This window comes from Meriones unguiculatus, chromosome 20 (genome assembly GCF_030254825.1).
Source record: "Meriones unguiculatus strain TT.TT164.6M chromosome 20, Bangor_MerUng_6.1, whole genome shotgun sequence".
Classification (NCBI taxonomy): Eukaryota; Metazoa; Chordata; class Mammalia; order Rodentia; family Muridae; genus Meriones; species Meriones unguiculatus.
This window is the reverse complement of record NC_083367.1, coordinates 43,924,893-43,948,398: the sequence shown is the minus strand read 5'-3', so window position 1 is coordinate 43,948,398 and position 23,506 is coordinate 43,924,893. Positions and strand designations below refer to the sequence as shown.

Sequence of the window (23,506 nt, the reverse complement as noted above, 5' to 3'; positions counted from 1 at the left end):
ACTTTTAACTAATTCATAGGAGCTGGAATTTTGTACTTCATAACGTCAGCGTGTAGTAACTACGAATGGAAATATGTTCCCACAGACTGTGACAAAATAAGTTGCAACTGTTGTTTCCCAGCTGACGACTGTTAGTATAGCCATTCATTTCCGTTCAGGAACGACAGCTGGGCCTGAGATCACGGCTGTGGATGAAAGCTCTATGCAAACAGTAGGAAGCTTGCTGATCTGGCTTCATTAGCGTACTTCATACTACATACTACAGGACATGGCATTTGGCTCACTTTAGACAATTATGTTTTCTTTTGTGTTGTTTGTTTGTTTGTTTTTCTGCCACATTTGGAAACAGAGAAAATGATTGCAATGAAACTGGGGCTGTTTACTTAAGTCTAATTATAGTGTGAACCGCCCTTTCTACCTACAGATGCCAATGGATCTTAACAATGTATTGAAACGCGACAAAATGGAATCTATGTTTGTGTTCAAGATAAATTAAGTCCTTTGATACTTTCCTTTCATTGAGAAGCACCTTAAAAACGTGATAGTTATAATTTGATGAAAATGGCTCTTTATAGTCTCAATTCTTGCACTTATACTCACATTCTGTGCATATTTAGAAATTTTATGTGAGAAAAAAAAATAACTGAAACTGAATTTAGGTGAGCTGAAGGTTTTTGTTTTTCCCCCCTTCACACTCAGTAATATAGTGGAATGTCTTGATCTCTGGTCTTAATGTAGCTTTACACTAACAATCTCAGGTACTTGTGGACCTCCTGGAGACATAAGTTTCATGACACTTTATATCTATTAAACCTTTTCATCTCACTTCTCTTTTAAAATCAAAATGCCCCAGGGAAGAAGGAATCCCACAGGACAACCTGGGATGCTCTTCTTCCTTTTACCAGGCTCCAACTCTACAAAATGAGGACCTGGAATCAGTGATCATCAGGTTCAAGGGGCAGTGGCTCAGCCTTGTCAGCCTTGTCACGGCTGGCTTACCTGGATGTTTTTCACAGCTCTCCCAGGAGCTACTCCTCCCAAATAAATGGGACCTTTAATTTTCCAGGCAGCCCCACTAGGAGGAAGGCTTTCTTCTAGCACTCGTAGACCATCAATGACCAGTCTGCCACTGCTCTTTTCCCGAATAAATATCACCTGGATAGAGAAGAGGGAAACAGCTTGTTGCAGGTATGACCCCAAACTGTTTTGAAGGCTGTGTTGTCCACACTCCCAAACCTGGTATTGCAATGCTGTGGGAGGGTAAAGAAAGTTCTCAAAAATGTGAACCCATCTTTGAAGTCAGGAGTGTTCTTTCTTTCTACTCCTCAGTAGCCTTTTGGCTGTCTTGTTGTTGGTATGTCAGAAACTTTATTCCTTGAATCTTTGCCCTAAAGCAGATGTCTTTATTGCTATATATATTATAATATATATTTATATATATAATACAATGTAATATATTATATAATATACAATTAATATATAATATATAATGTATAATACATAATATAATAATATATACTATATAGTATATATAATATATATTATATGAATATATACTATAATATATACTATATAATATATGTTATATATATAAGACAGGGGTGAGCTGCCATGTGAGTGCTGGGAATTGAACCTGGGTCTATCTGGAAGAGCAGCCAGTGCTCTTAACCACTGAGGCATCTCTCCAGCCTGTCATCCATGTTCTTATCTCTGGACTGGATGGCTTCACCCTTGCAGTTTCATTTCTGGGCCCGTGTTGTATTTTGGCACGGTTCCTTAGGAAGCTCTTCCTGGCTGACTGGCCACACTCTACAGTCAGTCGCAGCACATCTTGTACAGGGCATTCTTGGCATCCCACACCCACTGGTACCTCTAGTACCTAGGTTCTCCCTGACTTCTCAATGATTTACTCACTTTGTATCTCCTCCAATGATTACAGTTTGAAATATAAAGTCAGTAATAGTGGTCAAAAATTATGAACGTAGCTTGCCGGTGAGTGGGGAAAGTGAAAAATTCATTAGAATCCAAATATTAGCTCATGCTGATTACTGAGCCTTGGGTTAAAATGATTACAACTAGCCTGTGGTTATTTAAAAATATGGTTCCAGATTTTTAAAACAATCAGTAAGTTCTTCAAATTGGACTCTGAGTACATAGCCTCAGCATTTTGACACAGGTATTTCCGTCAGGCCAGTGGTATATAACTGGTGTTAATCCTCTGGGCAATGGCCAATTTTTGCTGACAGTGCTATTTTCTGCACTCAACTTACATCATGCCACACTCCGTCATTGTATTTCTCCTGGCTTCTAATCTTCAGTTTCTTGTGGCCAACATTAAACATGAAGACCAAGCGACCGTGGGCCAAGAACAGAGTCATGAAATCATTCTCTTCTTGGTCTGAGACATAGAAAATCATCCCATGTGAGGAACGGGTTTTCAGACGAATGGAAAACTGAGATCTGGTAAATGAAAAGAGAAGTTGCCATGTATGAAGTGAGATGAGAATAATATTTCACAACAAACTTTCAAAGTAACACAGTCCAAGAAAGAATAGCCATCTAGTCCCAAACAGCCTCATTCCAATTGTCCGTGACTCTGAGTTAATGAATTATTGGGTGGGAATGATTACTTCAAAAATATAAATAATTCTTCTCTAGACCATTTGTTCTAGAAATTTCAGGCCCATAGGATTCCATGCATGTGCATTCTTATTTTTTTCTTGAGGTATGTTATGTATTTAGCAAAGTCTTGTGTTGGTTAAGACTCCTAAATCTGGCATTAACTAAAATCCAAACAGCTGGACACACCTGTGAAGGATTTTTCTTAGTTGGATTATTATTATTATTATTATTATTATTAGGGAAGAACTACCCTAAATCTTGCTCTCCTGAGGTCAGAAAAACCACTATAAATATGGGCTGAACCTTCTGGAGGCTCCTGACACAACAGGACGTGGAAGAAGGAAGCTTTTGCCTTTTATTTACTTTCCCTCACTCTTGCTGGCAAGTTCATCTACCCTGCTGTTGAGGCTTTTCTTTGGTATTATTGGAACTTAGTTCTCTGTGACTGTAACATAGAACAAAGACTATCTGAGACACCTAGTCTCATGGGTGGAACAATTACTGGGTTCTTTGCTTTTCTGTTGAGAGCTACCCATCACTGTACTAGCCAGAACACAGACTGTAAGTCACTCTAACAAATCCTCTTTTTATTTATATGTGTATGTGTGTGTGTATATATATATATATATATATATATATATTCATTCTATAACTATGTTCCTCCAGATAAGTGGTTCTCAATCTTCCAAATACTCTGACCCTGTAATACAGTTCCTCATGTTATGGTGACCCCCAACCATAAAATTATTTCGTTGCTAGTTCATAACTCTAATTTTGCTACTTTTATGAAATGTAATATAAATATCTGTATTTTCCAATGGACTTGGGTGACCTATGTGATAAGGTAATTCTACCCCTAAGAGGGTCATGACACACAGGTTGAAAACCACTGCTCTAGAGATTCCTATCTAATAAGATTAGTAAACACTAAAACCCAACATGTTAAATCAACTTATCTCTGTGGATAAATAGCAATGAGTATTTAACATGCGTAGGGAAAATTTCACAGAAATATTGTTTCTGTACCACATAAACTACAGATTAAAGATCCCTCCCAGTAGAAGAATATAGAATTATCCTGTAGGCAAATATATGCCAAAAACAGCCACCCAGAAGGGTGGAAATAAGTGTGTGACTAAACCTGTCTAGAATGTTAGCTCCAAAAATAGGTAAGGCCCCTTCTTGAAGAATTTCAAGAACACAGATTTTGCCTGCTAGGCAAGAGATGTCTGAGCTAAAGGCCCTGGCGACATAAACACTATAACAATGAATCTTTAACAACATAGAATCAATAGATTTGTGAAGAGGCAATGGGGTTTGAGACAGCTGGAGGGCCACAGACATTTAAGAGCATTTGCATTCTTCGTGTCTCTTGTCTCTTCTGAGTCTGGAAGTTTGGGTGCATTCTCATTTACAAATCTGAATGCGGTTTGTGTGGGGGAGGGAAGGTGATGTCAAGGCAGCTGACCGGCCATTCCAACTTCCCTTTGACCTTGGTGAACTATGAGAATGCTGTTTTACATACCTGCTGCCATTTGGAGATAAAAGTGTGAATGTAATTTCTTAGATAGCATGAATCATGTATTGTTTAGTATATACTTTGACAAAAAAAAAAAAAATGAACAGGATTAAGAAGACAGAGAAAGGAAAGGCAGGAGAAAAGCACCCTGAGACAAACAAGGATGGAGCATGGCGTGGAGCTTCTAGGACAGGGCATTTCTTTACTTTTCACCGAAATCTCCGTGCATGTGTTCAAACTCTTGGCGACTGTTGGCTGTGCCTCCATATTGATAGGCGTGTTCTATTGCTCTGGGGCTGTTGGACAGGTGGCAGAGTGAGTCCCGTGGAGCCTTCTGTTCTGGGATCTTCAGGCCCATAGGATCCCATAAAGGTGCATCTTTACTTTGCTCTCCCTATAGGAAAAACAAGTGAAAAGGAGAGATGAAAGTGTTGTGACTGGCAATAAAATTTGACATATGATGTCTTTATCCTTAATGAAGAATACATAACTAGCAAAACGGCTCCTTGTGTGTTTTCTATTCACGAAATCGCAGGCTACTTTCCCTTCTAGCGTCATAAAGAAGTGAGAGCACAGCATGTAACAACACGGCATGTTAGCAGACCCCAAATTCTAATCTGACTGTGTAACAGTGCAGCTTTAGAGATAACCTGCTCTATCATTTAAATTATTTAACGTAAATGCATATCTTAAATAATACTGACCAATGGAAAAAAGCTTGAAGCAAAATAACCTTGAGAGAATCAATCGATAAAATCTTCACATAGCTGCAACATCGTATTACCACACAGTATTGTTTATATATGCCATGTAAAAGTTAAGATACTGGGGCTGGAGAGGCGGGTTAGTGGTTGAGGGCACAGGTTTGGTGTCAGTACCCGCACGACAGCTCATGCGGTCATGAATTGCAGTTCCAAGGGATCTGATGCCCTGTTCTGATCTTCTAGGGCACCCGGCATGCACACGGTACACAGATGTGCATGCAGGTAGAACAAATAAACCTTAAAAAAGTGAAGCTTGAAAATATTTAAGACCATTTTTTTTTTTTTTTTGGTGACAGGTTGTATAAAGAAATTTTGTGTGACAGCATCAATACAGAACAGCATTTTAAAATAAGATTATTTTCTTTGACAGTTCCATACATAGCTAAGTTTTAAACATTGTGTTGTGCCCTTCAAATTGTCCTGCTGATGCTAAAATGTAGTGTTGTGAAACTATTGGCTAATATTTAATGATTGGACTTTATTTCTGAGGCAAAATAAAAGCGTGAAGAAATTCAAGTTTTCAATAATTTATTCATTATCCAAACATTTATAGAATATTGGATGGGTAGAGGTTGGAGATTAAAAAAAAATTAGTGTTTCTTTGCACCTTCTGTGGGTGCAGTGTGAGAGATTATTACTGGCTTTTAAGAACTCACAATCAATTTGGAGAAGCAGGTCCATAAAAAGAAACTGGGAATGGATTGGTGACAGAGAGAAAGGTCTTTGGGTGATGGGCTAGGCAGTTTTTAGGCAAGAGGAGCCACAAGGGTTTTAAAGCAAGGAGTGGTCAGCTCAGCCCCACTCAGGAAGCTGATAGGAGAGAAGGATGTTGGGGGCAGGGAGGGCTGGACAACCTGGCAAGATATTCAGTATGATGGGGCACACTTGTTTTCCCTCTCCCTAATTCCTGCTGAAGTGTCAGATCTATACATATTAAAACAAACAAACAACAACAACAAACCCCCAGCAGTTCTGGGAACCTAAAGGGGGGGGTTCTACCAGGAGAACAAACCAGTGTGGAGTTTCTGAAAACTCGACATCGATTAAAAGGAATGCAACACATTTTTTTTTTTTTTTTTTTTTTTATCTCATATGAACAAAGAAACTGCTAAGAAACTAGTGCTGCCGCCACACCTGTGACTATCCTTCCAATCCACATGGGGTGCAAGGCTAATTAGGGCTGCGTGAGGCTGGTCTCAGGACAGCAGCTCTTCCAAAGAGTCTGGCATGGAGAGTCTCCCAGGGGGGGCTCAAAGACTAACTATACATCCTAAAGGAAAGCCTCCTCTATTCCAGCAGCACCCCATTCCCTCGAAGAGTTCATAGGACTTGGTGACTCACTGCTAGAAGCAAGGTTTCTCTTGACGAAGGAAATATACCCATTCATTTTTAGTTTGGGTTCCACTCTCTCACCTACAAATAATTACCATAGTTTCAAGCCAAGAATGACCAAAAGTGAGGCCACAGAGAGACTCTAATACAGATTCGGACGTTTCTTCTAAACCCTAGTGTTGTTGGAATCTTATAATGGGAAATGCTTGTCTGACAGAGGGGACCTGAGAGAGGTGTTTCACACAGGGCCTGAAAAATGAGAGGGATTAGGAGTTATGGATTTTCCCCAGCTCTGGCTTTTCCCCATCCTCTTGTTTTAGAGGAAGGGATCTTGCTTTGCACGATCAGTTAAGGAAGTAAACTGGGCTGCAGCCGAGGCGACACGGCTGAGCCGAGCAGACACGGCTGAGCCGAGCAAGTGTGGGGCTACATGAAGAATGGCTGTATCAGCTGGCTAGCCTTTCTGTACTTCAGTGTGGGTGCTTGTAGACCAGGTAGGAGCTGTTTCTTCTCTGCTGCAAAGCTGAATGAACTCTGATACCTTTCTGTATGGCAAACAAATACTCTATATTTTCTGTGGGTATATGTTCATGATAGCGATTTTAAAATGCCAGTTACGACGGAATTACTTACTGTTGTACAAAAAAGGCATTCAGCTCATTGTCTTGATGGGCACGTGTGTGAGAATTCTCAGGGAACCCCATCAGACTTTGACTTCACAGGTTTAAGCCTGGGACATAGCTTTTTAAGACAGGTATTTTCCATGGGCAACATAAACCAGGGCTACCTCTTTGAGGGCATGATTTGCCTTGATCCAGTAAGTTCCATCTCCTGGAATCTATTCTAAAAATTTATTCAACTATGCACTCAGAGTAAGTGCTCATGAAAATAAATTATTACAATCCAGACTCTTTAATGCACCCTTGATAACAATTTAAACCAGGGCTGTGTGTGGTGGTATATGCTTTTAATACCAGCATAAACACAGGAAGATAGATCTTCATGAGTTCAAGGTCAGCCTGGACTACAAACTGAGTTCCAGGATAGCCAGGACTACATGACCTTGTTACAAACAAACAAACAAACAAACATTCAAAACAGGTGGCAAGTTTTTCTTGGTAACCATTGAAGCCACATCTTCATAAGCTTCACGAAGCTTGGTAGTTACATTTAAGAAGTACAATGAGATAAAGGCAAAAAATATTGCTACTACTGGTGAAAGGTAGGCTGCCATATTACATAGACAGCCAAGGTAGGTCTCATTAAGGGAGTAGGGTTGAAGAGATATTGGGCAAATTTTCGAGAGAAGAGTGGACGTGGAGACATAAGGAGAGACAATGAGAATTCTAAGGCAGGGAGCTAATGGGCCAGTTTTGGTAACAGAGAAGAGGCCGGTGGGGAAAAGAGTGAGTGAGGCAGGTAAGTGAATGGGATGAATGGAGGGAAAGTGCGGTTGATCACACAGGACCTTTCCAGACTGCCAGGAGTTGGGCTTTTCTTCTGAGGGCAGTGGGGACTTGGAGACCCTTTGGTGAGAGGTGAGCCTGATATGGTCTGGCTGCTGTGCTGAGGACAGATGGTGAGGGAAGAAAGCAGAAGCAAGGAGCCCCGTTTGGAAGCTGTTGCAGTAACTCACTCAACAGGAGCATTGGCAGAGCGTTGCTAAAACTGCACCAAGATGGAGACGGGGAGCATCTTCCACTTAAGTATTTAATGAAGGAGCAGGAACATACCTACCTGTGTATGTAGATGGAGGAACACAAAGGTTGAGAAGGCAAAAGAAACATTAATAATTTTCATGGCTGCGATGTGAGGCTTGACGTTATCAGGGAAAGCGGATTATAGCAGATAGTTATAGTGCTAAACATTAAACACACACATGTGCGCACACACACAGTTGTTAAGAGCAGAGCTCTTTTGACTGCCTTTATTGAGAGGCGGTTAGAACAGGGAGTAAACAGCTGACTGTTCCTCCTAGAGTCGCCTGTGACTCAGCACAGCAGGTAAGCTGGGGCATCTGATGACACCTGCACCCCCTTTCTTGTGGACATGCTTGTCAGTGAGGGCAGCTTCTACAAAGCAGCCGTGCCTGGGGCCGCATGGACACAGTGAGTCCTGCGTAGCGTCAGCACTTACCTGCTTATTTGTTTTGGGCTTCGGGGAATTTTTTTCTTTTTTGTGAAGGAGAAGCAGTGGTGACGACTCAACGGGGCACTCGTGGAGCGAGGTATGAACCTTTTCAGAATACCGCTGGAAATTCTCGACTTCCACATCTCTATCCAACCTGGGTTTGTAAGAGGGGGACACAAAATCCTAAACATGCTGTCCATGTTTATATTACGAAAACTACGGCCAGACTCTGTGGCGATGAAAATGTTTGCCGGTGTATGCGTCGCCATGTGCACCTATCAACAAGAATCCTACAGTTATCATCCAGCGCCCTAACAGCCACGTTCTGGCACTCCACGTTCTGACTTGGGATGGCTAGGACCATGCGTGTCTCTTAGCATGTGTTCAGTTCAGTGTTTGTTCTTATGTCCTTGGAGCCTCTGTTGTCTCTTAAAGACCAGTGGCTTTGTTCAAAGCCAAGAATTAAGAAGTCCTTCCTAAGCTTTGAACAAGGACTTAGGTATTCTTAGCTATAGTTTGCTATTAATAACCAAGGCAAAATAATTGTATCTTGTATTTATAGCTTGTTATATACCAGGGGCTGTGCAAGTACCTTCTATGTACTGTCTCCTATATTTCTATGACAAGCTCACCAAGCAGGCGCACTTGTTATCTGTGTTTTGCAGGCAAAGAAATGAAGTCTTGCTTGGCCACAGCAACACAGGAAATAAAGAGCAAGAGACTAATGGACCCAACTATGTCAGTTGCTTAGGCGCATGAACTCTTAATTACCGTCTGCCAAGGACTGTAAATTACACACTTATCAGCTTTAGTAATGTCAACATTTCACTATGTGTTATCCATTAGGCACATTCAGTATACCTGGTGAAGTAGGCATTGCTTATGCATCCAGTGAAATTAGCATATTGGGGACTGACTGGTGAGCCACCGAAGTAGAACTTCTTCTCAGTCACTTGGGTCTGTTCTGCCTTCCCCTTCGTAGGATTCTTGCTCCCAAGTCGGCTTTTGTCCACCACCAGTTCGTATCTGCAGAGGAAAGAGTCTTGACACACCGCACCTTTGCCCCGAACGCTGCTCTTCACCAAGCAGGCAGGTTTTCTCACGGGGGCGAGGTGGGGCATCTCCTTAATGGAAAGGCAGATTCCTCGGGAGGTGCAGGAGGAAATGGCTAAATACACCAGTCTGCAGGAAGGGCTTTCCAAGCCAAGGCTGGAATCTAAATCTCTATAGCAAGTGTTTTTTTTCCCCCCCCCAGTGGGAAGCCAGAGCACACCTCCGGCAGTCACCACATTTATAGGAGGCTAGTTTCACTAACCGCTAGAAACAGAGTCGAGAGAAACTGTACCAGCATTTCCTTTTGATGGGACCTTCCACACAAGGAGAGTGGACGGCCGCAGCCTTCAAAAGAGGTTTGTTTCTTATTTCAAAATGTTGTGAAAGAAATGCAGCAGTCACACACGCACACGAATAAAGTTAGAACTTTTAAAACGCTGTCATAAACGTAATGTGCGTTGCTGTTTAGATTCAAAGTCTAAACACAAGCAGTATTTGCTGAAACCTCTCTATGTGCAGCAAACCACACTCCGTTCACCAAGTAGCATAGGCAGGCGCTGCCAGTACGGAGATGAAAACTGACTTTTTCATTGACATGCCCCTCCCCCACAAAGAGTCTACCTTTATGAAGCAACTTTATAATGGCTTATTTGGTATCTCTTGACAACGAGTAGCATCTCTTCGGGAAAAAGGTTAGTTGTTCCCCTCCATCACTTTTTGGAACACAAAGCGATGGCCCAGCCTGGGAGCCACAGTGGCGTCTGTCAGAAGCCCACCCTGCAAGTAAAGATTGTCGTGGGAGGTACAGGAAGGGCGGGGCTGTACCTTGTGGGTGAGATGGAGGTGATGACGAAGTGGGGCAGCCCGTCGTGGTACTGCTTGTCTGCTGCCTTGACCTTGACCCCCTTTACATCCATGACGACGGTGCCGTTGTCCAGCGAGATGGAAAACACGTCGGACTGAAATACAAGCACAGGTGTTTAAACAGGAATCTCAGGATAAGAACTGGGCAGGTTTTCAAAGTTCGCTTGATGCCATCGCTTAAAGGTGCACACAGCGGGCAGAAATTTTGCCATCAGGCTAATTTCTATGGATAGCGACAACTAAATACTTTTGCCCATGGTAGTGGTGCTTATAAAAGCAGGTGTGTTTCAGGGCTGGGAGCGGCTCAGTGGGTAAAGATGCTTGCCCTGAAAGCCCTTTGAACTAAGTTCAGAACCCTAGAATCCGTGCTAAACCCAGATCCAGTGGCATGTGTCTGTAATACAGGACTACTAGGGTGAGAGAGAAAGCAGACAGGAGTATCTCAAGCCAGCTAGCTATCCTGGAGTACACATGGCAGTGGCCAAAACAAGAGAGACCCTGCGGCCTCAAAACAAGGGGGAAGGTGAGAACTGTTGTCCTTGGACTGGCTACACATGGATATACTTGCAGTCTCCTCCCCTTCTCTCTCCTCTCATACCCACACGTCAGTGTAAAAAAGATACTTCCGTATTTTCAGCTGAAATCCTTTGGTGGTTTTGCCATGCCAAGAGATGTCTCAGTCTCATTGACTTTCCTAAGCTAAGTATTTCTACCATTTCAGTCTCTCATGTGATCTCTTTGAAAAACAGCCTTTCAGTCTCCTGGGGGGATGTGGGTAGACAAAGAGACTGGAGTTATTTCACTAGTATTTTTTTTTTTTTTTTTTTTTTTTTTTTTTTTTTTTAGTGCTCTTGTTCTTTTTGTTTTTGATATATTAGGACAGAAGAGAACTTTTAAGAAGAAGTTTCATCTTTTCTGAATTTGCTTACTGCGCATTTTAAAACATCAGCAGAGGATAATGCTGTTTCTCTTATATGCATGCAAACTTCTTTAGCCAGCCTTCACAAACCCCATGAACTGCGTATGAAAACAGTCTACTGTTTGTGAAAGAAGATTATTTAATGAACCAGAGTACTCTGAAGAAAGCTTTGGGGCAAAAGTGCTACAAAATGCTTTCTGTAAATTCTCATAGATACTATCAATTCAAATTATATTGAAAAGAATAGTGACAGGGCTGGGAGGATAGAACAATGTACAAAGTGCTTGTCATACAAGCGTGAGGACCCCTTTTGATCCTCAGAACCCAGGCAAAAATCCGGGCATGATGGCAGACGCCTGTAATCCCAGCAGTGGGAGATGGAGACTGGCAGATTTCTTGGGGTTCACGGGGCTACCTTGCCAATGAGAGACTCCTTCTCAAAAACAAAACAAGCCCAAGGTGGGTGGCACCTGAGGAAGAATGGCACGTGAGGCTGTCCTTTGGCCTCAACATACATAACCACACATGTGTGCATGTACATATTCGCTCTCCCAATACACAGGTACAAAAGAAATAAAATTTAACATGGCAACAGATACAGGTGAGTATACAAAGCGAAATGTTCTTTCACAAACTGTCGTACAGGTAGGCATATAGCAGCTGAATCTTAGCTTCGCCAGACTTCTACAGATATTATTTGTTTTCATGGGAACGAAGATTGAACCAGGGCCTCACGCATGTCAGGCCAGCTCTTACCACTGAGCCACATACCCAGCCCTTTATTTTTGACATAAGTTTTGTAAGGTGAGCTTGGCTATTCTCTTGTAAATCAGAGGTGAAGAGTGTAACTTCCTTCTAATTTATAAAATAAATTACAAATGTCTTTGTTCCTGTACTCAGAGGTTGTTGTTATGCTGCCATTGATGCTTTTGGCAGGTTATGCATATACATGCTTTCCTTCATAAGGCAATATTCTAAAATGTTTAAGACAAAATATGCAGGAATAGGAAGGCTATCTAGTACACTGACATATTGCTCTCAAAATGTTAAAACAAGGAATTTGTGATATATGGTAATATTATTCTTTACAAAGGCATCAAGTAATAGATATAATACACTTGACAGCTTCTACACTTTGAAACTAGCAGAAATGGACAAAAGTGATATTTTCAAATGTCTGTGCCAACTGTAAATGTGAAAAATACTTGTGACTTTGTTCAGTGACAAAGTTAGAGGTACTGCTAGTACTACTTTTGGTATATAATTTACCCTTGTTCATTCAAATGCTGATTTCTCTACCCCACTATCTGGTTTGAATCAGGACACTGCATCGTGATGTTTATTCTAAGCATCATCTGTCTCAAGTTTGTGTAAACATGCCACCATTTGTTCTCTGTATTGTCAATTAAACAACCAGCCCCAATGCTGAGCAATGGAGAGAATAGTGTGGGACATCCTGGTCTGGAGGGGAAGAGAAAGAAGTGAGTGGGAGGAGTAGGAGAGGAGAGATCGGTGGGACAGGACTTGGAACCATGAGGAGCGATGAACCGAATGTAAGATATGACTAAAAGCAAGTATAATGTGGGAAATCTGAATGGGAGGAAACTATGCAGGCTTGGAGGTTTAGGATGGAGTAACTATTGTCTAGCATTGTGTTTTAGGTTAATTAAATAAATCATAGTCTCTGTGTGGTGATTTGGGTATAAAGCTGGTTTAGGAATAACCACTGATTAACTAAAAGATAAATCAATATTAAACTGTAATAATCAACAACATACTACTGTGTCTCATTGCAATATTAAAAATAGTTAAATTAGAGTAAATAAAGATACAATTTCCTACCACTGAGTCTACAGACTCTTTGAATTCTGTCCATCAACTTCTGAGGGGCAGGACTGAATTCCAGGTCAAGATACAGCTGTGACTGTAATAGTGGCATGAATGTTATGGAGGTAGTCAGCTCTGTGGGATTGAAGGCCTGCCCCATAAAAGGAAATACGCTTAGTACTGTCAATCTCAAGAACCTATGATTGGGGAGCTCGCAAGCCCAGGGGCTGAACCTGCTACTATCACTGCTGAACAGACACAGTATCTAACTGCCCTCTGTAGTCTTATCTCAACACCCACAGATTAGTATAGTTCTCAGGTATCATCAGAGAAGTTTCTTTGTGCAATGGATGGCAGTTAATTCAGAAACTCTAAACTAGTCGAAGTGTGCAGAGTTTAAGCTCAGTAGAGTGCCCAGCCACAAATGGGACCATTTGGATCACTCCTCTCCCCAACCACAAAGCTAATGGGCCATCAAGAAAGAGGGAGTGTAATGACTTTAGAAGCCAGAGGTTGGGGAAGTCTGGAGCTAAAGTGTCACTTCTACAACTATAAGCTCATGGCACCTGTGGTTTCTTGCACGGGACCTGCAAAACATCAAGCCAGTCAACATTCTAGCATGGGAGGAAGGGGTTCGCAAACCCCACCCCTAACTGAGGAGGTATGGACTGGACTGTTAATGGCTTCTCCAGGAGGGAGTCAGTTTTCTTTAAGGATGTGGCCTGTGGCTCTTGAAGAGATACACACACACACACACACACACACACACACACACACACACGTATACATACTGGTTATCCTGGTTGGGGGTGGGAAGGAAGATGGGATAAACTGGGAGGAGTTAGGGGAGGGAATGTGTATGTGTGTGTGTGATTAAATAAACTGTATAAAATTCTCAAAGAATTAGTAATTATATTTAAGATATGTATATAACATATTTATGATGATCAATCCTCATTTAGAAAGACAAATGGGATATGCGTTGAACGTATGACAGGAGTCTACCACTTAAAGCATCAGAAAGACTCTACCTAGCAGTGTTCCAAAGTAGATACTAAGACTCATAACCAAACCTTTGGCAGAGTACAGGGAATCATATGAAAGAAGGGGAGTTTGATGTGGAAAGGATAGGAGCTCCACAAGGACCAAACATATCTGGGCACAGGCTCTTTTCTGAGATGGGCACTCAACCAAAGTCCATGAGAGGATAAAACCTAGCACCTCTGCTCCGATGTAACCCGTGATAGCCCAGTAATCAATTGGTTTTCCATAGTAAGGGGAACAAGGACTATTTCTAACAGGAACTCACTGACTGGCTCTTTGACCTCCCCACCTCCCAAGGGAGGAGCATTACTGTTAGGCCACAGAGGAGGACTTTGCAGCCAGTCCTGAAAATACCTGACAAAACGGAGTCATATGAAAGGGGAGGAGGTCCTCCCCTATTAGTGGACTTAGAAAGGGGCAGGGAGGAGATGAGGGAGGGAGGGTGGGATTGGGGAGGGAATGAGGGATACAGCTGGGATACAGAATTAACAAAATGTAACTAATGAGAAAAATAAAATAAAAAAAATATGTATATAACATATTTACCATCTGATAGTTTGTGTATTTGTGAGTCAAAATCTGCATCAAAATTCACTTTTAACATGCGCGAGACTTGCTTTTGACAGACAAAACAGCGGCACTTTGTGTCCTCAAAGGAAAACAAGCACTTACCCCTGAAGCATAGTAGAATAGCAACCCGTTTGGCTGCAATGTTCGGAAATTGAAGCCTCCTTCAAAGCCATCAAAGAAAGATATTTTCTGAATTGAAGCAATAAAACTTTGCCCGTTGAAATATGCTCTGCGAGATATCTGTGTGGGAAAAAAAAGTAAAAAAAAAAAAAAAAACCCTGACATTTATGTCAGTTTTCATATACAAAGAGCCGTGCCTGCTGTGCAAGCAGTTTGTGCTTCAACTTTGTTTTTGCTGGAATTCAGGCCTGCTAGCTTTCCTTCCGTGTTCCTACAGCAGCTGGGTTCCAGCAATCCCGTTTCTTACACCCGAGTGACCAATAGCACCAAGCAGCCAAGCAGCCTCTCTGGGCTTTGGATGCTCCCCCCCCCCCCCCCCCGAAACCAGAGCAGCTGCTTCAGGAGAGTCCCACAGGCCTTTCCAGTTTGATGAGTTTTCTTTTCTCCTGGCAGCAGAAAGGAACCCAGAGAAGCAGGGCTGATCTAGCTGTAGAAAGCATTATGTTTACCTGTGAAAAAGCTCTTCACTGAATGGTACTTACCAGAGAGTCCTCTGGGCAGCCGTAACCAACGCCTAGGGTTTCTGTCTGCTCCAGTAAATTGAAATCTTTCTTTTGGAACTGGAAACCCTTCATGCATCCCCTGAAGTTGACATCTAGAGGAAGATGTGCTCTTAGCAACCTGGAAAAGTAAATCAGTCCTCAGTGGCGCGGCATGTATACGCTCTAGAGCTCTGTGTACTTAGGTTCTCAGTAGCGTTAAGACTATCCGGGCTCTCACACATTTTTGAGAGGCACACAGCTCTGCCAAACCTTCGTGTGTAGTAGACGTGGCTCCCGTGGCTCCAAGTCAAGACAACTTGCTCACTTCTGTGTAGCTTTCAAAAACTTCTAACTTCCATTATCAATTGCTACTTCAATTGCTACTTTTATAACAAATGATATAGACGGAAGGAAATGCTAGTATTTTTTTTTTTTTGTAGATTGAGACTGAGTTGATGTGCTAAAGATAAAAAAATACTTTACTATTGGCAATTTCATAGAAATTAGAAAGAAACTTATTCTCTTACATCCTAAATACCAAGGTAGGATTTGAACTTGGGTTTCCTAACATCTTCTAATGGGTTTGGCCTTATTTGTAGCATATTCTAATCAAGGAAAGGTAGAGGCAGGCCTTAGATAATGTCACATGGCTGTGTCTTGGGGCCTGCACAGGTCTGCACTAGACAGGGTCTGAGAGCTGAGGGGAGAAGTGGACACACCCAATCTCTAACCCAGAATCTATCTCCAATTGATAGCTACTGAAAGTGAAAATTAGTTTTCTCCATGGGAGTCTCACTGAAGAAATAAATCTCTCTCCCTCTTTTGGTTTTTGTGAGGAAAAGTTTTTTTTTTTTTTTTTTTTTTTTTCTGTGTAGCCCTGGCTGTCCTGGAACTTGTTCTGTAGACCAGGCTGGCCTCAAACTTAGAGATCCACCGGTCTGCCTTTAGTGTTAGGACTGACGGTGTGTGCTGCTACTTCCTAGCCCCAACAAGCTGCTCTTAAGGGTAGGCCCCATTCCCGGCAGCAAATGACCAATACAGCAGCATGCTTGGCCGTTCTTTGTCTTATAATCTTGTCAGGGCACATTTTTTTTTTTTTTTTAAACCTTAGAGGTCCTGTGTGTGTGTGTGTGTGTGTGTGTGTGTGTGTGTGTGTGTACATATAGATCATGGCTTCCTGTTCTGTGTCTTTTAGGGCATTCTTGTGTCTGCGAACATGTGTATCTGCATCTACGTATGTTTCTTGTGCTTTTTCTTTGGCTTTTTTCTCCTTTGTTTTTGTTTCTTTTTGTCCTGTTCTGATTTGTTTGTTTTGGTTTTATCTCATTTTATTATTATTATTCCCTAGAAGCCTGTTTGTTTTCTAACAAGAGACAGAAAGGGAGTGGATCTGGATGAGAAGGGTTAGTAGGGAGGAATTGGGACAAGTAGGGGGAGGGGAAAGTAATCAGAATACATTGCATGAAAGAATCTATTTACCTTAAGATGTGAAAGCAAGAAATGTTTTACCCTTCTGATTAGGGATGACAGTCCTGTCCAGTGCTCTACTTTTAGCCCCTGTCACGTTCGGTATGTAGGAGGTGCCCAAGAACATGTTCTATGATACTAATGAATGCCAAGTGGGTTTGGGCAATCACAGTGGGTTAACTGTGCCGCAGAGGAGCAGCTTTGTTGTGTTCCTCCCTCACGGATCAGAGCTGGAGGCGTGTGCTAACCAACAGCAGACATATTGGGCAAGGACGGTCCCATAGGGCATTGGTCATGGTCCCATGAAGGACTGAAGAGGGTGTTTAGTTTAGAAAAACTTGGGGGGGGGCTTCTTAGGAGATTATAACTGCAACATGGAAAGGACTTGACTCAAGATACATAAGAACTTTATAAAAATTAAATTCTTAAAAATATAGGTATAGAAATGTATGTAAAATTAGCCTTCTGAGGTAATAATCCATACCGCACTAAATTCACTCAGAGGTTTGATGCTAATAGCGAGGGGTGCTTCTGTTGGATGAGGGGTGGGTTCCGTCATCAGCACTCACTTGAGTTGGTTTTGTTCAGTTTTGTTTTTTCCTTTTTAAACCCTGGGGCCTGACTTCACGATAGTCATAAATTTAGGAAAGCAAGCGGTTTTGCATACAAAGCTTTCCTGGTTATTCTAATGAGAGTACTATCTCAACTTTGCTTTTAAGCTATAAGAATCTCTCTTCCTATGAATTTATTTATTTTAATTTTATATGTATGGGCGTTTTGCCTGTGCGTATGTCTATACACCATGTGCATGCTGTGCTCCTGGACGCCAGCAGAGGGCGTTGGGTCCCTGTTGCTGGATATTTGATCCCATTGTGAACCCCAAATACTGTGTTTCTTGTTTGGTATGGTTGAGCCCTAACACACATCTTTAATCCATGAGCTTTCTGTTTATTGTAAACAGCTGATTATGGTGTGGTTCAGTCAGCCCTAGCACATACCTTTAATCTTAGCACTTTCTGTACACAGGATTTAATAAAGTTAATCCTAGGTCAAAAGGCAGAGCAAGAAGCCAGTTGACAGGGATTAAGGAGCAGAATGGATTTTGAGTTGAAGGGTATTTAAGACAGAGGGAGAAGTAGAAGGGACTTTAGCTCTTTGGCTTTAGCTTAGGCTTTAGCTCTCTAGCTCTCTGGCTTTTTGAGCCTTTTGAGCTTTGAGCTTTGAGCTACCAAGCCTTTGGCCTTGGGTTTTTTGCCCTTTTCTCCCTGGGCTGTCAGCTGAGCTAGTGAACCTTTTCATTTTTTTTTCCATCTGGACCTGAGTGGAGTAGGAGGGCCAGCTGGGTGTTTTCTCTGCCTCTCTGATCTAGCAGGTTTTCACCCAAGCATCTGATTCTTGAGTCTTTATTGTCAAAATAGAACGGTTGGGATTTTCACTTTTTAAAAAACAACAGATCCCCTTGTAACTGGAATTACAGATGGCTGCTAGGTACCATTTGGGTGCTGGAAATCAAAACCAGGTCCTCTAGAAGAGCAGCCAGTGCTCTTAACGACTGAGCCATCTTTCTAGCCCTGTTGCTATAATTTAATGCACAGTAAGAGCTGAAGTTCTAAGTTCACTAGAACAATGCACACAAACCATGACCTCTTGCATACCCTCAAGAGTGTACATACTGTCAGGTACTATGGAAGAGTTCAAAATAATTTGAAAGACTAAAACAAAAGTAAAAGTATATGTGCTGTTTCATCTTCACATAATATGTTATGTTCCACGCTTTCTCTTCTTGAGAATACTGTGGAAGATTATGTTCTGTTATAGTAATGAAATGCATCAATTACACAATGAGATTTAAGGAGGTCATACTAGCTGGTTGTAGGGGGCCTACAGGTCCATGACGTTTTTCTATACCCATGTAGGTATGTATAAGTAGCAATCTAGATCTCTCCTGGGTATTGATGACTCACTAGTATATCATGAGCAATGAAAAGCTGTGTAATAAAAAAGCTTTACCTGGACTGTAAAACTTCTTGGGGTGCACCTCCAATGTAGATGTCTGTGAAAGGAATTTTCTTCTTCTCATTGTCCATGCTCTTGACATGTCGTCTGTCCACTACCAAAATCATTTTCTTGTCATTGTGGTAAATGATTGAGATCTGGAGGAAATAATATATTATAAGCCTGTTTAACAATTAGGCTTAGTCTTTTAAAGAACATTTTAATATATTTTAACTATCCTGGTTGTAACCAACTGATTGTTTGTAAGATAGGGAATAGATTGTCCCTTTTTCCTCACAGGTGTGAAAGCTGGCTTTTATGTAATGTAAAGTAGCAGTTCACATTTCCTGGGCGAAGACCCCTCTTTGGAAAAGGAAGTAACACAAGCTAAATTTTTCTCTGAGTCCTGTTATTTTTTATTTTGCCTCTCCAGAGGGGAATCTGCAAAGAACTTATAAGCATCTATCATTTTTTTTTAAAGCTTGATCAAGGCATCATTGATTAGAAAACTGCACATATTTGAACAGATTATACAATTTTTTAAGTCTGGACATATGAAAATACCTACTATATTACCAGCCTAATCAGGTTAATGCTATTTAATATTACTTAGTTTCATTGCTTTATTATACCTCCTTGTGGTCTTGCTCTCTCTTTCTGTGTGTGTGTGTATGTGTGTGCACATGTAAAACACATGTGAGATTTATCCATTTAATAAAAAATATGTTCTTTTGTGTTGCTGGGAATGGAACCCAGGTCTCATGTACATGCATATGTGTGATTATAACTGCACACATGTTTAAAAAGACCAAGCCTGCTCTCTGCTAGGACAGCGCTCCACCACTGAAGTACTTATCCAGTTATAAATTCTAATTATTGGCATTTGTAATGGTATTGTGTTATTTAATCTCTAAAATTTATCCATCTACCATAATGAAAGCTTCCTACATATTGGACAACTCATTTTCAGTTTCTTCCAGGACGAGCATATGTTTAAGTAGGTGCTTTCTGGATTGTAGAATGCATGCTACCAATAAATCAGCTGCCTAAATAAATATCAAATTACTATTTAAAAGACAATGAGTATTTCTAATCAATCTGCAAAAATGCTAGTCACACAAACAGTTAAGTTCTTCATTTATTGAAATTCATCCTTAGGAAGGATGAACTCTGGGCATTGAACTGAAAAGGAAACTGTACCGGGTAGCCATCGCATTTAGGCTCACCTTAAAAGATATTACAGCTTTTGTATGGCTTATTAAATTATATATTTATAGTAGTTGTTAATGAATGTGGAAGAAGGGTATTTTCAACAGACTACAGGTATGTTTTAAGACTAAAGAGCATACTTTTGGGATCTTCATGAGAAAAATCACTAGCATTTCTGTAGTCTAGAGAAAAAGTTCAAGAGAAATTCTATATTGACTTGTATAACCTCCTTATACTAATAAGGCTCAAAGTATAAGTAATAAGAGCTTTGTGTCTGCATTCTAAGCCATTCGACACATATATGGTACTTTCATAGGTCTTCTATTATTAAGATTAACAAGAGACTTGGTCAATGAGTCCCTTTTCATGAAAAGGGACTTTCTTTTGTTAGCAATGCCAACGTGTTTTCCCGGATGGAGTAGATGCGGACATTTCAGTTGCTCTGCAGATGTGAATGTGTTCAGTTTACTATCCCAGCTACTCCATTTGGTCATCTGGTCTAAGTGTCAAAACCCAAACCCACCCAAACTACAATGACTGTACCTCGTGGTATTTTGCATCATTGATCTGGGCTCTTTTCAATGTGTCTTCGAGATGCATGGGGCCGTTGCTGAATCCAAAGTCATAGAACACGTGTAGGTAGCCATTTCGCATTTCTAGGCTGAAAAACATACTCTGTAGAGAGAAAGAAACTGTAAGATGGGAGCAGGCACTGTTAGGAAAGTAGATTTAGCAGAATTTGAAGACTATTATAATTATTTATTAATGGAATTCTTTGAAGATTAAAGTAGTCTCATGAAAGTCTTATTAAAGTAAAATGACAATTATATCCCCATTGGCGCTTATTTCTTACATTGTAATACAAGCATTAATGTTTTTATGAAATTTAAAATATCTTCTTTTGTTTTCCATGTTACCCTACAAACCACTGCATGGAGTAGTAAGTCTATATTATTGACCTTCAATATATATATATATATATATATATATATATATATATATATATATTCAGCACATATATATATATATAATTTTTTTCAACTGTCTTGCTGTTAAGCAACTTGAAAATTTAATAGTCCCACTGCATTCACTTAAATATGAAAATTGGCGATAATGAAAAAGTTCAAGATAGGCTAAAGAGTTCCTCCAATATGCCAACAAATATGGATCTAGAACAAAGAAGTCCATTATTTTTGAGTCACTGGATTTGTATAAATGAAGATGGAATTGGAACGTACTTGGGACAGATGATGTTAAAGAACAGAAATGAGCCAGCAGGCCAGCAGCAGTCAAATTGCTTGCAGGCTGGGGTTTCTCATTTCAGAAGATGGTTCGTAGATAGAAGAATTGAATGGACTTGAAAAATAAAGTATCATGGGAAAGTACTCATTCTTCACAAAGTAAGCTCCTGAGTGGAGTTTGTATATTCCTTGGCATGTAAAACAGTCTCTGAGGCAGGAGGATCTTTGAGTTTGAAGACAGCCCCGTCTACAGTGTGAGTTCCCAGAAATCCAGGGCTACACAGAGAAACACTGTCTTATAAAGCAAACAAACAAAAAACTAAAATATAGAAAGAAAGTGATCTTTGATATAGATTGAGATTGGGCCTTCATTTCATTGTTGTACCAGACTTTCATAGATTTCATGTAGCTGGTGAGGCACCCTGAACTAAGTTCCATACTTGAAGGGCTCAAGGTGCCTTCTTTGGGCTTATTTGTGGGGTTTATTGATTATATGACAATCATTTTGTATTAAGGTGTAGTGTGATGTGGAACTACTCTGGGACAGATAGACAGCTGCCGGTTACTTCCTGTGAAGTTTTGACAATACTGTCAATTTAAGGGATGCACCTTTTTGTTATGGAATGAGTTGTTTTATTTTTTTATTTTTATTTTTTTCCTATTTACAGTTTTTATTTTATTTTATTAATTACACTTTATTCATTTTGTATCCCCCATAAGCCCCTCCCTCTTCCCCTCCCAATCCCACCCTCCCTCCCCTTTCTGCATGCATGCCACTCCCCAAGTCCACTGATAGGGGAGGTTCTCCTCTCCTTTCTTTCTTTCTTTTTTTTTTTTTTTCCGGAATAAGTTGTTTTAAATTGTTGAACTTTATATGTGATGACAAATGTCTTTCAGTAGCAGAAACCTAGCTGTTTCAAGAAACACAATAGGTGTGCCACCTCAAGATAAAAGAAAGAATAGCAGTGGATGAGAAAGTAGCAGGTTCTCTTTCTTTCTCTCCAACCCTGTCTCTTCCTCCCTCCCTCCCCACTCCTTCCCTCCTTCTTCCATCCTAGAAAGTTATGCTGTATATAAACGGATGTTTGAAAACATTCTGGGGGAAAATTTTCTATTGTTAAGTGATTTTGGTGATAAAAACAATGTAAATGTACTATCTATCAAAAACTCTTATATTGGAGCTATTGGGTTGTAGGGGTGGGGAAAGAAGGAGGAGAGCGCAGTTTTAAGAGGCAGATAAAGACAACTGATGCCTGCCATATGGAAATGCCTCAGTGAATCCCATTAGCTCGTGCAATTAGTGCTTTTTGTAAAACCTCCTACATCTGCACTATTTTTCCAAGTTTAAAATATATGTATTTATTTTTCAGCATCACCAGTTTTATATCGCCACAGAAGATCATAGCACAGTTGAATGGCTGTGTCATCTTGTGGAAAACTTCAGTCTCTGGTCACAATATTAAGTTGTATCTGTACTTCCAATTTTGTGTGTGTGTGTTTGAGAAAAGAGTGCTAATCAGTTTAGAAATCTCTCAAAGAAGATGTGTAGTGGCTTGGAGCAATTTTATTAAAATTTACAAGATAATATAGTATCTGATTTGCTCTGAAGAACTGAAATCAGGAGAGAAAATGGAGCAGCCAAATAGCAAAGATCACCTGGGCCAGGTGGAGCATGAAATTAAGAACAGTATCTGATTTAGTAGGCACAGTTAAAAATACATGTCTCTCTGTCTCTCACATACACACACATTAATTTTGGAGAAGGAATTCTATCTAGTTTTGATAGCCAATAAAACAGCAATGAAATAAACTGGATTTAGGATGTCATTCACGAATCACTGATCACAACAAAGAGTTAAAACAGAATTTCAAAAAAAGCACCTTTTATTAAACCATTCTCACTAACATAGTTATTATTAAGATACTTTTATTGGGTTCAAAGGTTTCTACATTATTAGTAAATGAGAGTTAATTTCATTTTATCTAAAACATTTAAAAATATTTATATTTAAATTTTTATTTAATATATCTTTCTGTTTTCACTATGACTTTTGAATATTTCAAGACGTATTTATGTCTATATTTGCTACCTGTATATTACTTATGAGGAAAAACATCTTAATATATACTACATCTTGGTGCTGTTTTTTTTTTTTTCAGTTTTTATTATGAAAGGGTATATCAATATATATTATATATTTAATAAAATCTAATAATGTATATTGAAATTAAAGTCTGGAGAAGTGCATTTCAGGATGGCTTTTACTCAATGCTATCTTAACTTCCTT

At 40.3% G+C, this 23,506-nt stretch overlaps 1 protein-coding gene across 1 annotated transcript in view; it reads right to left on the bottom strand.

The window, feature by feature from the left end:
• Positions 1 to 23,506, bottom strand: part of Lama4 (laminin subunit alpha 4) — a 145,056-nt gene that overhangs the window by 11,382 nt on the left and 110,168 nt on the right. Inside the window, exons 24-33 of the mRNA XM_021662512.2 lie at positions 20,521 to 20,652; positions 18,784 to 18,926; positions 15,307 to 15,445; positions 14,747 to 14,884; positions 10,246 to 10,379; positions 9,229 to 9,393; positions 8,374 to 8,521; positions 4,348 to 4,535; positions 2,271 to 2,460; positions 1,000 to 1,155 (exon numbers count right to left, since the gene is read on the bottom strand). Of these exons, the coding sequence (XP_021518187.1) occupies positions 1,000 to 1,155; positions 2,271 to 2,460; positions 4,348 to 4,535; positions 8,374 to 8,521; positions 9,229 to 9,393; positions 10,246 to 10,379; positions 14,747 to 14,884; positions 15,307 to 15,445; positions 18,784 to 18,926; positions 20,521 to 20,652 (1,533 nt within the window). The remainder of the gene's footprint in view (positions 1 to 999; positions 1,156 to 2,270; positions 2,461 to 4,347; positions 4,536 to 8,373; positions 8,522 to 9,228; positions 9,394 to 10,245; positions 10,380 to 14,746; positions 14,885 to 15,306; positions 15,446 to 18,783; positions 18,927 to 20,520; positions 20,653 to 23,506) is intronic.